Source organism: Patiria miniata, unplaced genomic scaffold (assembly GCF_015706575.1).
Source record: "Patiria miniata isolate m_02_andy unplaced genomic scaffold, ASM1570657v1 HiC_scaffold_20, whole genome shotgun sequence".
NCBI lineage: Eukaryota > Metazoa > Echinodermata > Asteroidea > Valvatida > Asterinidae > Patiria > Patiria miniata.
The window spans coordinates 647492-660445 of record NW_024037059.1 but is presented as its reverse complement, the minus strand read 5'-3'; the positions used below and the strand labels follow the sequence as shown (position 1 = coordinate 660445).

General features: G+C 38.0%; 2 protein-coding genes across 7 annotated transcripts in view; both read right to left on the bottom strand.

Annotated features, from left to right (window-relative positions):
- The window catches only part of LOC119728753 (arf-GAP with Rho-GAP domain, ANK repeat and PH domain-containing protein 1-like), a 39992-nt gene extending 34622 nt beyond the window's left edge, over positions 1–5370 (bottom strand). For 5 of the 6 annotated variants that reach the window (XR_005271139.1, XM_038201127.1, XM_038201130.1 and 2 more), the window contains exon 1: positions 5242–5370. The gene's annotated coding sequence lies outside the window, so the exon portion shown is untranslated. Of the gene's footprint in view, positions 1–1439; positions 1460–5241 lie in introns of those variants that run through there. The other variant, XM_038201128.1, reaches the window with a different exon arrangement.
- A 1807-nt stretch (positions 5371–7177) lies between these two features.
- LOC119728496 lies at positions 7178–12907 on the bottom strand. The gene is made up of 6 exons (XM_038200758.1): positions 12404–12907; positions 9907–10037; positions 9697–9803; positions 9337–9418; positions 8710–8868; positions 7178–8458 (listed from the first exon to the last, which is right to left on the bottom strand). Exons 1-6 carry the CDS (start codon positions 12748–12750, stop codon positions 8292–8294), a joined length of 993 nt encoding a protein of 330 aa, XP_038056686.1. The 5' UTR covers positions 12751–12907; the 3' UTR covers positions 7178–8291.
- Positions 12908–12954: the final 47 nt, after the last annotated feature.

Here is a 12954-nt window from a genome sequence, read left to right as displayed (position 1 = left end):
ACGGCACATGTACAATGTATGAGTACATGTAGGTTTATGGTGTAAATCGAGGACACAGGTGCAACATCAGCGATGAATTAATGACAGGAGTCAAATCGAGGACGACCTCGATTAGAAAACATGTACAAAATCAATGAGAGCTGTTGCAAAAAGTTAGAGTATAAACAAAGAAAAAGGGAAGAGGAACAATAGGAAATCCTCGATTTAAACAAACGTGCAGGTACATCCGTATGCATATAACATTGTATGCAGCTGAACTCTCTAATTAACAGCTTGGGAATGACAACAGAAATGCTCTTATGCTTCACTATCCTGCATCACAATGAGCATATTCTATATTTATGTAAAACAGAAGGCATTTTTTCCCTACGCCCCCCCCCCCAAAAAAAAAACCCAACACACCACTAGCCCCCCCTGAAAAAAAACCCCCAAGACCAAACACAGTCAACTAGGCAATGTTGGACTGATCAGGCGCAATATTGCACAACATGTACAAAGGAAAATTAAATGAAGTTTGCCCTGAAAAAAAAGAACAATGTAGTGTAGTCAATCACACGTATTTTGAGCTGTCCCATGCTCTTAGGATTCACGTACATACACACTACAAAACTTGTTTCCTACCTCCATGTTTAAACAAAATGTGGCAAACAGTTGTTAAATAATTGCCAAATTGTAATTTTCACATTATAGAAGCCGGATATTGTGTAACAAAGAAATACTAGAGGAAATTAGAGGGTGCAGCATGAAGATTACTCATATTTTTTGCTAGTTCAAGATGAAACTTAGCATTTTTCATTACATTGCATTTTTCATCAGGTGTATTTGTATTTGTACAGACTTTAGAAAAAAACACAGTCGAGAATAATGTTTGTACCGGTACATGTTTGTACATGTACAATTTGTGTTTATCTTTGCACTCACTTAATTTATTCACAACAGGTTGTGGGTTACGGATTGTGATTTTCTATGAAATCCACAGAATAACAATATGACAACAGGATGTTTGTTACACTTTACATGTATACATGTACCAATTTCCACATGTGTGGAAGTGATATGTGAAACGTACACTGTAGATTTAGACATTATAAGACTCCAAATAATTAATTCAGAGTGCCACAGTTCTCATGTTCTTAGGCAAGGTACTCTACCACAATCGACCATCAAGTATTATTGAACTACATGTAGATCTGTGTATGTGTGTCTACAATGTCAGAACAGACTTTTGTATTTCAAAATTCTTTGTACACAAATGTGTCAAACTACCAATTTCAAAAATTCCCAGAATACACATAAAAGAAAGCCATCTGTCATGTCTGTATTTTTAACTACAAAACATAAGTGAGTAAACTTAACTGCTTTGATGGGCAATACAGTAAGATTCAATGCAAACTTGATGTGACCTACCGGTATGTCAGTACCGGTATGTCAATATTTACCTTGAGAAACCTTCATCCTGTTCCTCTTCACATTCAGGAGACGGGAATCAGACCTACATGTATGCAATATCGGACTTTACTTCCCCTAAAAAAAATCCTCCAGAGCCACAAATCAGAAAAAGGTGAAATATTCTGCAATTAAATGTAGGATTCGATTTTAAAAGGATAGAGGAAGAAAACTCATACTTTTGGGAAAATGAAACAACAAAATTTGCAAAGTTGGGCATGCGTCTGCAACTCGTATCACCAGCACCGCAGTGCAATGCTTTTCCCATCCAACCACACATTTGCTCGTTTCCAAACAGCAAGTTCTTATTGTATATTATGCGTAAACATTAAGCATATGTGCACATGCAAAAATGAAGTGCCTGCACAAGAGCGAAAAATGAGGGACCCGATGTATTTCACGGCACCAGAAACACTTTGTTTTTCTGACGTAAATTTTCTTTTAAATTTCTAATAATGTAAAATTGGCCTTTCAAATCATTTACCAAGTGCATATTTAGCCGTGAACCAGTCTCACATTTTTTCCATTCTTACACCAATAAATAAGTTATTAATAATGTTGTTGAACGAACGCGTGGCCTAGTGGATAGCGCGCCAGCCTCGGAAGCAACACCGCTTGAGTTTGTGTCCCAGTGTGACCGCTGTTTTGAAACTTTATTTTTTTCTGTCCCAAACAATAAGAATTGTCTTCTTTTATTGTTTTAAATTGAATCCTACATTTAATTGCAGAGTATTTCATCTTCTTTTTCTGATTTGTGGCTCTGGAGGATTTTTTTTTATTAAAGGGAAACAAAGTCCGAAATTGTAATACTATATAATGTAATACTATGTAATATAGGTCTGCTTCCTATCTCTTTAACATTGTTTAACATGAGGTCACAATGACAATGTTACTTAGCGCGGACCAGACAAAGATTCGTCACCATGGTCACAAAGTAAAAAGTAAAAAAAACCTGTCACTGTGCATGTTCAGTGCCGTACCACTACCGGTACAATACTGAAAACAATCGGGAACAAGTTCACGGTCAAATATCCACAGGCACTGCCACTGCCACGACTGCCAATAATATGTATGACTCCCAATTATACCAACATGACCAATTGATTAATTTAAATGGTCTATGTAAACAAGTAATCAGGTATCCGAAAAACTAACCACATCTTTGTCATTTCTAACTTTATGCAAGGTAATGTACGTAAAGTCTGTCGGTCAATGTAGGCCTATAGGCAATCGTGTAGTGAAGGACCTGTCATTAGTTTTGATCAAATTCGAGTCAAGGGTGATTTTTATCATTCAAAAATGACCTATTCAACCTAAAGCAGACTTCTCTAAATTCTTTGTAATGACACATTTTTTTGTAAATTTGAACAGTTTCTGGGGTAGAAATTATGATTTTCATACACTGTTTACGGTTGGTGCCATGCGTTTCAGCGCGCCTTGCGCATTCAGGGTACATCGCGGTGATCGTCATCTTCATTTTTGTGTTGCTTTTGGTGGTCAAAATTGTCTTTTTACCCAGATTTCCCTCAAAAATTTAAAACCCTGCCCTCTATTCATGACATAGGCCTACCTGTTTTTGGTCTTTAAATCAGTCCTACTAAAATGCGTCAACAAGCGTCAACAAATTTTGTAGAAGTTTTGGGAAATCAAAAACAGCTTTATATGGTAGAAATGGCAACAAAGAACACCTTCAGAATATAAATTAAAGTAAAATCTATTCCAAAAGTTTTTTTTTTTTTCAATGCGAAACGTACGACGACTCTGTCGAGTTTGTGTTGGCCGCCATTTTGTTTACGTGAAGCTAGCCGACCTATGCATGCGTGAAGTGTACAGAGCCATACTACGCATTCGCGATGTGTACAGCGCGATCCAAACAAGATGGCGGCAAACACTACTCACTCAGCAAATTCTTATACGAGGCAGTAATCAGCGTAGCACTAGTAGTACTAGTACTAGGACTACTTAAGGCACGGCCTACGCACGTAATACTCCTAGAACTATGAGGCTCCGCGTGAGCGGAGCCCCATAGATCAAGAAGCCCGCAAAATTGCCTGCAGCACAAAACACTAATAAAGTTCAAAAAACGTCCATCAAAATGCAGCCATTTCACACAGAACCGCTGCACAGTTTGCCCCTATACTCCGTACTTTATCTCTTGACATACTCACGTATCTTGTGCAGAACTAACATAGGGGGATTCTGTCGGTTTTTAGGCCAAAATGATGAAAAATATGCCCTTTCCGCATTGAGCCAACCTGACACTTGAAACGTGCACGCATTATGATCGAGCGATGATTTTCGGTTCGCTCGGAGCGCGCCGCGGGGGGTACGGTACATGCACTTGTACGCATGCACATCATTTCGCTTGTACCGTACCCCCCGCGGCGCGCTCCGAGCGAACCGAAAATCATCGCTCGATCATATGCGTGCACGTTTCAAGTGTCAGGTTGGCTCAGTGCGGAAAGGGCATATTTTTCATCATTTTGGCCTAAAAACCGACAGAATCCACCTATGTTAGTTCCGCACAAGATATGTGAGTATGTCAAGAGATAAAGTACGGAGTATAGGGGCAAACTTAGCCCGACTGCGTCTGGCCGTACAGTACTATCGCAAGCTCTGTAGTACGGCCAGACGCTGAATGCTTCCAAAAAGACTGAATTTTTTTGGCCGCTGATGTAGCGATTTTGCTACATCTTTTGATCGAGATTATCTTTTCATCCAGGACAAAAATTTCCACAGTTAAGGTTCTTAGTCGTAGAGCAACTCATACCTTTTCGAAAAAACTTTCTTTGGTCTCAATATTTTCATCCATCTGGCCAAAAGACGACTTTCAGTCATCATCTTCCACAAATATCGTCCCGAAAATGCTTCCCCATGCGATTTCAAAATGGCGGCCGCGCTGTAACTCATGAATATGCATGAAAAGTCTGTGACGTATGACCTCGTGTTTTTGGACGTGCGCGCGGCGGCGCCGTACGTACATATGTACATGTACATTACTTGTAGACAACAGCCCAGTACGTGCATGCACACGTACGTCCGCGCGGCGGTGTGCATGCACGTACTGGGCTGTTGTCTACAAGTAATGTACATGTACATATGTACGTACGGCGCCGCCGCACGCACGTCCAAAAACACGAGGTCATACGTCACAGACTTTTCATGCATATTCATGAGTTACAGCGCGGCCGCCATTTTGAAATCGCATGGGGGAGCATTTTCGGGACGATATTTGTGGAAGATGATGACGGAAAGTTGTCTTTTGGCCAGATGGATGAAAATATTGAGACCAAAGAAAGTTTTTTCGAAAAGGTATGAGTTGCTCTACGACTAAGAACCTTAACTGTGGAAATTTTTGTCCTGGATGAAAAGATAATCTCGATCAAAAGATGTAGCAAAATCGCTACATCAGCGGCCAAAAAAATTCAGTCTTTTTGGAAGCATTCAGCGTCTGGCCGTACTACAGAGCTTGCGATAGTACTGTACGGCCAGACGCAGTCGGGCTAGGGCAAACTGTGCAGCGGTTCTGTGTGAAATGGCTGCAGTTTGATGGACGTTTTTGTACTTAATTAGTGTTTTGTGCTGCAGGCAATTTTGCGGGCTTCTTGATCTATGAGGCTCCGCTCACGCGGAGCCTCATAGTTCTAGGAGTACGCACGTAATACACCGATTGACATTTTTTTGTGACATTGACAGATGACAGTGATGATTGATTGTACAAGTTTACATCATCATGTAATATCAAATCACACGTATAGACTAGCTAAAACCTGAGCAATCATTGTGAAATCTTACCTTAAATGGACAAGAATATTTACAGCTTAAGATCCCGTGAGTTTTGCACAAAATTTGTCGATGAATTATGGAGAAAATTAACTTTACTTTCCATCCATAAAGATACTTCCGCCTTCCTCATTCTATGCAACAGTCTATTGAAAAGCGCCCTCTGTTGGCCAATACTGTTTAGACATGACGTCATCGAAACTTTTATGCGCTAGTTTGGCATCGTTAAACGTTGTCTGCGGAAATCACATTGAGGGTAATATCAACTCAAAAACTAGCCTTTTATTGTTTGTTGATGTCATGATGCCGACTGTGTACAGACAGGATGTAGTCAGATTTTTTAGGCAGCTTGAATTTAAGTGTTTTGTCCCTCATTACAAAAAAAATATTTTCTAAAAAGCTGACACCATTCGAAGTTTTTTGTTTTGGGTATATATTTTACCGGTACAGAATTATTCATCCACTTGTCTGACATTTTGGTTGTAAGCCTTTGCGATGTACTGACCAGGGCCCGCGAAAAACTCGTAGACTAGAAGAATCTACTTTGCTGGTTTTCATAACCAAGTTCTAATCCTTCCTCCATTATGTTCTTACCAACGATAATATTATGGGGTACTTATAGAGGGCGCTATATAACTTTAACGGTAACGTTTCTAATCTACAATAGCTAAATAGAGGGCGCCATATAGCTTTAACGGTGTCCCTTTGACTGTCACGAAAATAGAATAGAGGGCGCAATAACACATCAACGTTCCTGTTTCAAAAGTAACAATACAATAGAGGGCGCAATGACATTTTAAAACGGTCATTCTTAAAATGATTCAATAAAATTGAGGGCGCTATGTCACTTTAGCTTTTCGGGCTCCTCGTGCTCTCCCCCCCCGCCCCCCCCCCCCCCCCCCCCCCCCGGCAACTGCATTATTTTTTGTGTATGATTATAATAACATTTTGTAAGGTATTTCGTTGCTAGGAAAACTAAATATGTAAAAGAAAATCACGTCTGGGTTGAAATGTCAAAGTAAAGGTATTAATAAGGAAAATTTACAACAGAAATTTAGATAGAACTATAATTAATTGTCGAATTGAAGCGTAAAGACCTGAAATAACAATATTTTGGAAGCCCTGATCCTTGCCCCAATCACTCGCTAATGTGAATGGCGCCCTCTATATGTACAGTTCGACCATGGGTACGAAAAGCAGGAAGGACTGAGAACCAGTCTAAGCTTGAGACCGTTAAAATGAAATGGCGCCCTCTATTATATTTCATCTGAAACTTTTGACGAGACCGTTAAAGTAAAATAGCGCCCTCTATTTTAATTGACTTTTGAAATGGGATTTCAAGTGATTGGTGACCTATATTTAATCTGCAACACATCTGAAAGCGAAAAGAGACTGTTAAAGTGAAATAACGCCTTCTTAGTTAATCCTTTTCAAATAAACCACAAAATGGTACCGTTGAAATCAAAGAGCACCCTCTAATTTCTATAACGTTTGAAGCAAAATGGGATTGATTTATCGGTTCAAAACAAACCAGTCTCCATTAAAGTGATATGGCGCCCTCTATTTTTTTTAAAGTTTGCGGAGAAACCGTAGACTGGTTCCCAGTCCTTCCATCATCGATTCTGCTCAGTGGGGACCGTCAAAGTACTAAAAGGACTCCCTCTTATAATTAAACAATTTTCAAAGTGGGACCATTTAAATGAAATAGCCCCCTCTATTTCTATCTGTAACATCCGAAGTGAAAAAGACCGTTCTCCAAAGAACCCTGCTTTAATTATTCCTTCCTCTCCACAAAAAAGAACATTTTAGAGAGGAATTAAACAACAGAAAATTCAACAAAAATCTCTTCACACGTTTTTCGAAAAAGCCACTTTCTATAATTAAAAAAAAATAATTGTTTGCAGGTCCTATGGCAACATGTAACAAGCAATTACGATGTAGACCTATATGTTATTCATCTTCAATTGTTTTATTACAATTTTTCAGTTTCGGTGCTTTAAATAACACTCTTAGATCTGTTTAATTTATGCAACAAACATTAAACAAACCACAGATTTCTCAATCAATTATATACAAACAATCCAGCTTAAAATCTGAAAATAGTGAAAGTACAGAATTTCATTACACATGATGCCAAGAAAAATTTATAAATATCCAAATCAAATCACAAATAAGCTTTAATGAAACTCCTGGAATTTGTGCGGTTTAGAAGAAAAAAACATAAGAGTGCATCTAAATTACAAAAAGATGTTGCGACCAAATTTAAAACGACTTTTGTACATTTGCACTCATTCACAAATTCTCAGCTAGTAATGAAAAAATACAAAACAATTGCACAGGCACATTAAACTGATACTTAAACTGATTAATGTACTTTGAAATAATTACCAGAACTTAAAGTTTGAAATTAGCACCTATAAGGCAGTTTAAAGTTTTATATATCAACCTGATCTTTTCCAAAAGCTGAAACAGAGTATCCTTAGTGTGACGTAAATGTAATAAAAATGTTGAAAAATTAAGTCATTGAGGTCTCATCAAAGAATTCCTTTCTGAATTTGTTTTACCTCAAATGAGTGATATCAGACACATACAATGCTCCCTTCAGAAATTGCTCTACAATCTGACAACACTTGTAACACATTTTTGTCAACAACTTATTACTTATTTTTGAGAGACAAGTTCACCTGTCCACTTCAGATTCAAACTTTTTCCTGCAGAAAAAGTTGCCAACATAATATAAAGCAGTGTTCAATGTTTCAAGAAGCTGTTCTGGAAAGTGCATGGAAACACTTGGTGTAAGTTCCAAGGCTGTTTCAAAGTTTGAAGAGAATGTGACAACTGTATTTTACCAGTCACGATAGTTATCTGAGTTTTCAGAAACCAATTTTTTAAGGAATTTTGAAAAATGTTTGCTTAAAACTTTGAAAAGATCAGAATATAGACAGTGTGAAATTCCGCTGTCTTTGATAAATACTACTTGTAACGAAAAAAGGAGATTATTCATGTACCACTCGTATGCAGTGAAGGTTTAGATACTGACGCCAACATTTCCTGTGTTCTGTTCAAGGCACCCATTCTGGATGGATAGTGAAGTCTGTGCGTACATGTTTTGGGTGAATCTTGTGATGTACTTTGCTGTAGTCGGTGATATGGAAGTGAGGTCCACTCATAGGAAGCGGACGAGGAGCACTCTCAAGACTGTCATATAACTTCTCAGCTGCTCTAGACTCTGCAAGGAAACAAACACAACAGGCAATGTTAGATGGCTTTCCTCTTTACTGTTCATTGATGAATTCAAATTCAATACAGTGTATAAAAACAAAAATTACAGAAACTTTTCAGCAGTTTGATTTCACTGGATGCATTTTGTTTTCTTCAACAGAGACAGACTTTTATAAATAATTCAGATACCGGTACATGCAGTTGATTTCCAGACCAAAAAAACCCCCTAAGAAGCGAGAATATTTCATCCTGTCCTACCTTCATGGCCTGCTCCTTTCAGGAAACGATGCACAGAGGCCTGGTATGGTTCCCTGACTTGCTCACTCACATTTCTGGTGGTTCTATCCTGGTGCTGTCTATTTGACTTTGGACCTCTTGTGTGTGCTTCGTTAACCATTGTCCTGACAGCTTTTCTGTCTGTGAAATGAATGAAAAGCAAGATGGTTTAGGGTGGCTCAAATGAGCTTTGTAGGGAGCAATAATTGGGAGCAGGGATTGTAGATCCGTATCTAAATGTTAAAGGTCAATGCACTGTGCTACAGTGGCAATGTAAATTGCCAATTTGATCAGAACCATTAGACCAGATCAAGAGTAGAGATTTCTTTGAAATGTTTTCCATCAAAGAGTTTATTGCCCCGTTCCGACTTCGGTGAACAAAGGATTGATTTCCCTCTGGCTCAGTGGGTGGTAGTCTTCTGTCAACTGAATGGGCAGACAGAGATTCTTTGTGGCGATAAATCCAACCAATTACAAGCAGCTATTTTGCTTTTTTGTTTTCTAAAAAATATTGATTAGGAGTGTAGGAATTATGGGGTGGCTCACCAACTCCCTTTTATTACGCCTTGGTTCCAAACCACTTTTTTTCTACTTCCATTTTCTACTTACTTGTGCTTCCAGCTAGTTTCATCCAAGCTTCTGCCGCCTGGGCTGACCACGGATCTGATATCACTTTCTTCATCTTCTGTCGCTGTCCGATATAAAAAGTCAAAAAACAAAATTAATAAATTACATCACCAAATGAAATTACATCACTAAATGGATGAAACATTGAAAAACTCATTTGTTTGCACAAAACTGACCCTGATGTTTAGCAGTTGCATGCCAGACCTCATATAAAAAGAGTCTGAAAACATTGATTAGACATTAAATAAAAATTGATTGAAGTGACACAAAAGGTTACAAATAACTACCGAAATACATAAAAGTTAGAGACCATATTTACTGTCTCTGTGTTGCTATGGTTACCTCTTCATCTTTATACGTCATGACGTTAACTGTGCTTGGTCGACCGATGTATTTGTGTCTCAAATGGCGTCTGTCGTGTTGTTCCCATTCAGGACATAAAGCATCAACTGTGAAAACATAGGGAAAATGTTTGAATGATCCTGTAACAGATAGATGGTTTGCTAAATTTGTTGCTTTTTGGTTGTACATGTATATCCTGCATTAACTCACCTAAATAGACTTCTTCTTTGATTCTTGCGTCAGGATTCTGAAAGCCTTGTACAGCACCAATCTCTTTACCCATAGCCGAGGAAGGATCATAATAACCAGGAACTTTGTGAAGTCTGCATGTCATGAAAACACTGCAAAGGGAAAGACAATGATGTTTATTAGAAATCATCCAGATAATCCGTTACTTGGTAAAGAAAGCTTACAATTACGTGGCATAATTAGGAACACAATGATATACTAGACAACACCTTTGAATGCAGTGCAATGTGATACACATTATTTCCTATTCACCACCAAGTCCATGTGGTCTTTGTATTGTAATACAATCTCCACTGACTTTTGTGTTTATTAATGAGCACTTTCCACAGCTTTTCTATTAAAGACACTGAAACCTCTGAAAGAGTTGCAGCTATTACCACTGCACTCAAACATTTTCATGTTTAAAGTTTACTTTCAGAATTTAAAGTTTAAGAGGGCCTTATGTTTCGAGGGAAGGCTTATTGCATGTCGTGCAAAGCTACCCATAATTGTAGAATTAAAATCTGGCTCATAAACTTTCTCAAATTCGCAGATCCACTTAAGTCTGCTTAAGTCTTGAAGAGAAGAGTCGCCAGTTGTTTCCAAATAAATGCAAGCCTCAAGTCTGACAGAAATTGAAGAGTTGTTTGGGGAAATATTTTAATCCTCAAGAAGTGGCTTAGCTGAGCTTAGAAAATCTCTAGCAACTCAAAAGGACACTCTCACAAAAAGATTATACGCTCTTTTGAAGTACATTCCTTCACTCACATCCAGACACCATTGTGTGAAGACTAGGCATCTCCCAATTTTCAAGAATCTTCTTAGAAAAGAGATCCTTCGGAAGACTTCGAAAAATCATTCAAAAACTTACCCTGTCAAAGTTTTCGAAATACATCCTCATCATTTGACTCTCAATGAGCAAATGATGAGGCAGTAGCTTTGTGCATATAATTGGTTCTTAGTTAATATTGATCGGGTCGAGAATATAGCCCTCTCCTTCACAATTAACCCGCCCTCTGCAAATCTAATAAACCCTTTGAGATGCTGTAGCTATGGTTATAGCTACTTGACGAGGATTAGTGAGGACAATACAATTCTTTTGCCTTTTCATCCTGAAAACTGACCACCATAGGACAAATTGATCTACCACGGAAGGTAAACATGACTGGAGTCAGGAAGGGGCAGAAACAAGTTTGGGATTATAGTTCAATATTGGCAAAGCAAGCTTAAGACATTCTTCAAGAACTCATGAGCAAATCATTGGAGTTGGTTTTATCTGTCAGCAACCACACAAGTATGTGTTTTCTTGCTGTGGTTTTGATTTACAATCTAGATCGTTACTAATAGAATAAATGAACGCAGGTTTGAAACTTCTTCTTTTTAATGTGTTGGTATAGTTATGAGCTCTATCATATTTGACATTCATCATATCAAAATAATTTGCAAACATACATGGTCATTGATGAACACCAATTTTATTTTTTTGTAACTCCTCTCAACACAAATTGTACATAATTAAATATCAAGACCACAATACATTTCAACCCTTTACCCTACTGAAGTGCGGTCAGCCTAAATAATAACACAATTAACCTTTTGCTAAATTTAGTTTTTGCTGCAGCATACTTCATGTACCTGAACACTGCATGTACCTTATCAAACGATAACGGCAATAAATCTTGCAACCTGTGGACTTTCCCCTACTGTTTGACAGATTAATTGGGCAATAGTTATAAATTGTTTTGGTTCCAAAAATTGAAAATATTCAATTAAGACTGATCTTGAGCAGAATTTTCTGTATAAGTATACATTACTTGATATTCATCATTTCAATGACTTCGAATGTGACAACACCAGCTGATCTTTTCACATGAAAAATGTGAAATATTTCAAGAAAAAAATAAGCATTCTTTTACGGACTTAACACTGCAAGAAAACAATGTCTGAACATGGCTGTGGACTAAAACCACCAAATTAAGAACACAAGACTGAAAATCAGCTATATGTATTGAAAAATATTTTTACATTTTCACATTTATCACAAGTTATAGTAGGAGATCCAAAAATTAAGCATTCAGGTTTTTAAATTAGCTTCAAGACTGGTGTAATAAATCTTCAAGTTCCTCTTATGACACTGAAAGTGAAATCATTTTATCCATGAACATAAGTAAGATTCTGGCAACTGCTTGGGAAAATTACTTAAACAACTGTTGACAGTATTGGTATATGTTTGTAAAAGGTATAGGGTAAATTTATTATTTTATTCTCTCATCAGCAATATTTTCATAATATTTGACAACATCACCATCATCATCTTAATTCATCCCCATCATCATCGTCATCGATATTAATTATTGAATCATCATGAAAATTGCAATTGTCACAAAGATCACATTTATATGCCATCATGTCAATCACAAAAAGCCAATAAACTAAAAACATCTCCACAAAAAACAACAACATGAGTTCCTTAACTTACTCTTTTGGGTGTGGTTTATTTCTCCTGGTAGGAGATACCGGTCTCATCTTTGCTCTATCGTCCGACTTGACTCCTTTGTTGTAGAAACTGTGCTCATAAGTTGTCGGTCTCTTATTTGCTGATTTGGTCCAATCTTCTAACTCTTCATTCCAAGCAAGTATAGCATCTCGCTTTATTTCCACGAGATCCCTGGGGCTCGTTTGGTACTGCGGCCGGCCGTACGTTCCCCGCCCAGCCAGGCGACCCTCCTTGTTGTACCGGTAACTTGACATCGTCGGGTCGGCGGACTTGGACCGGAATTTAGTGACAATGCTCCCCCGTCCCGGCAAGATGTGTCCAGTTGCCATGATAACTGGCTTCTTATTTCTCACAATTCTATTCACTAGACTCTAATAACATTTGATCCAACTTTTATCCTCCAGAAGCTAGAGGGAAAACAGTTTATTATGAGGGGATTTCTGAGTCAACATTTACGTCCGTGATGTGTGGTCTAACTCATTGTGTACAACAGGTGACCTTTCTAGCTCTAAGCAACCAGTTTCTCATTCATA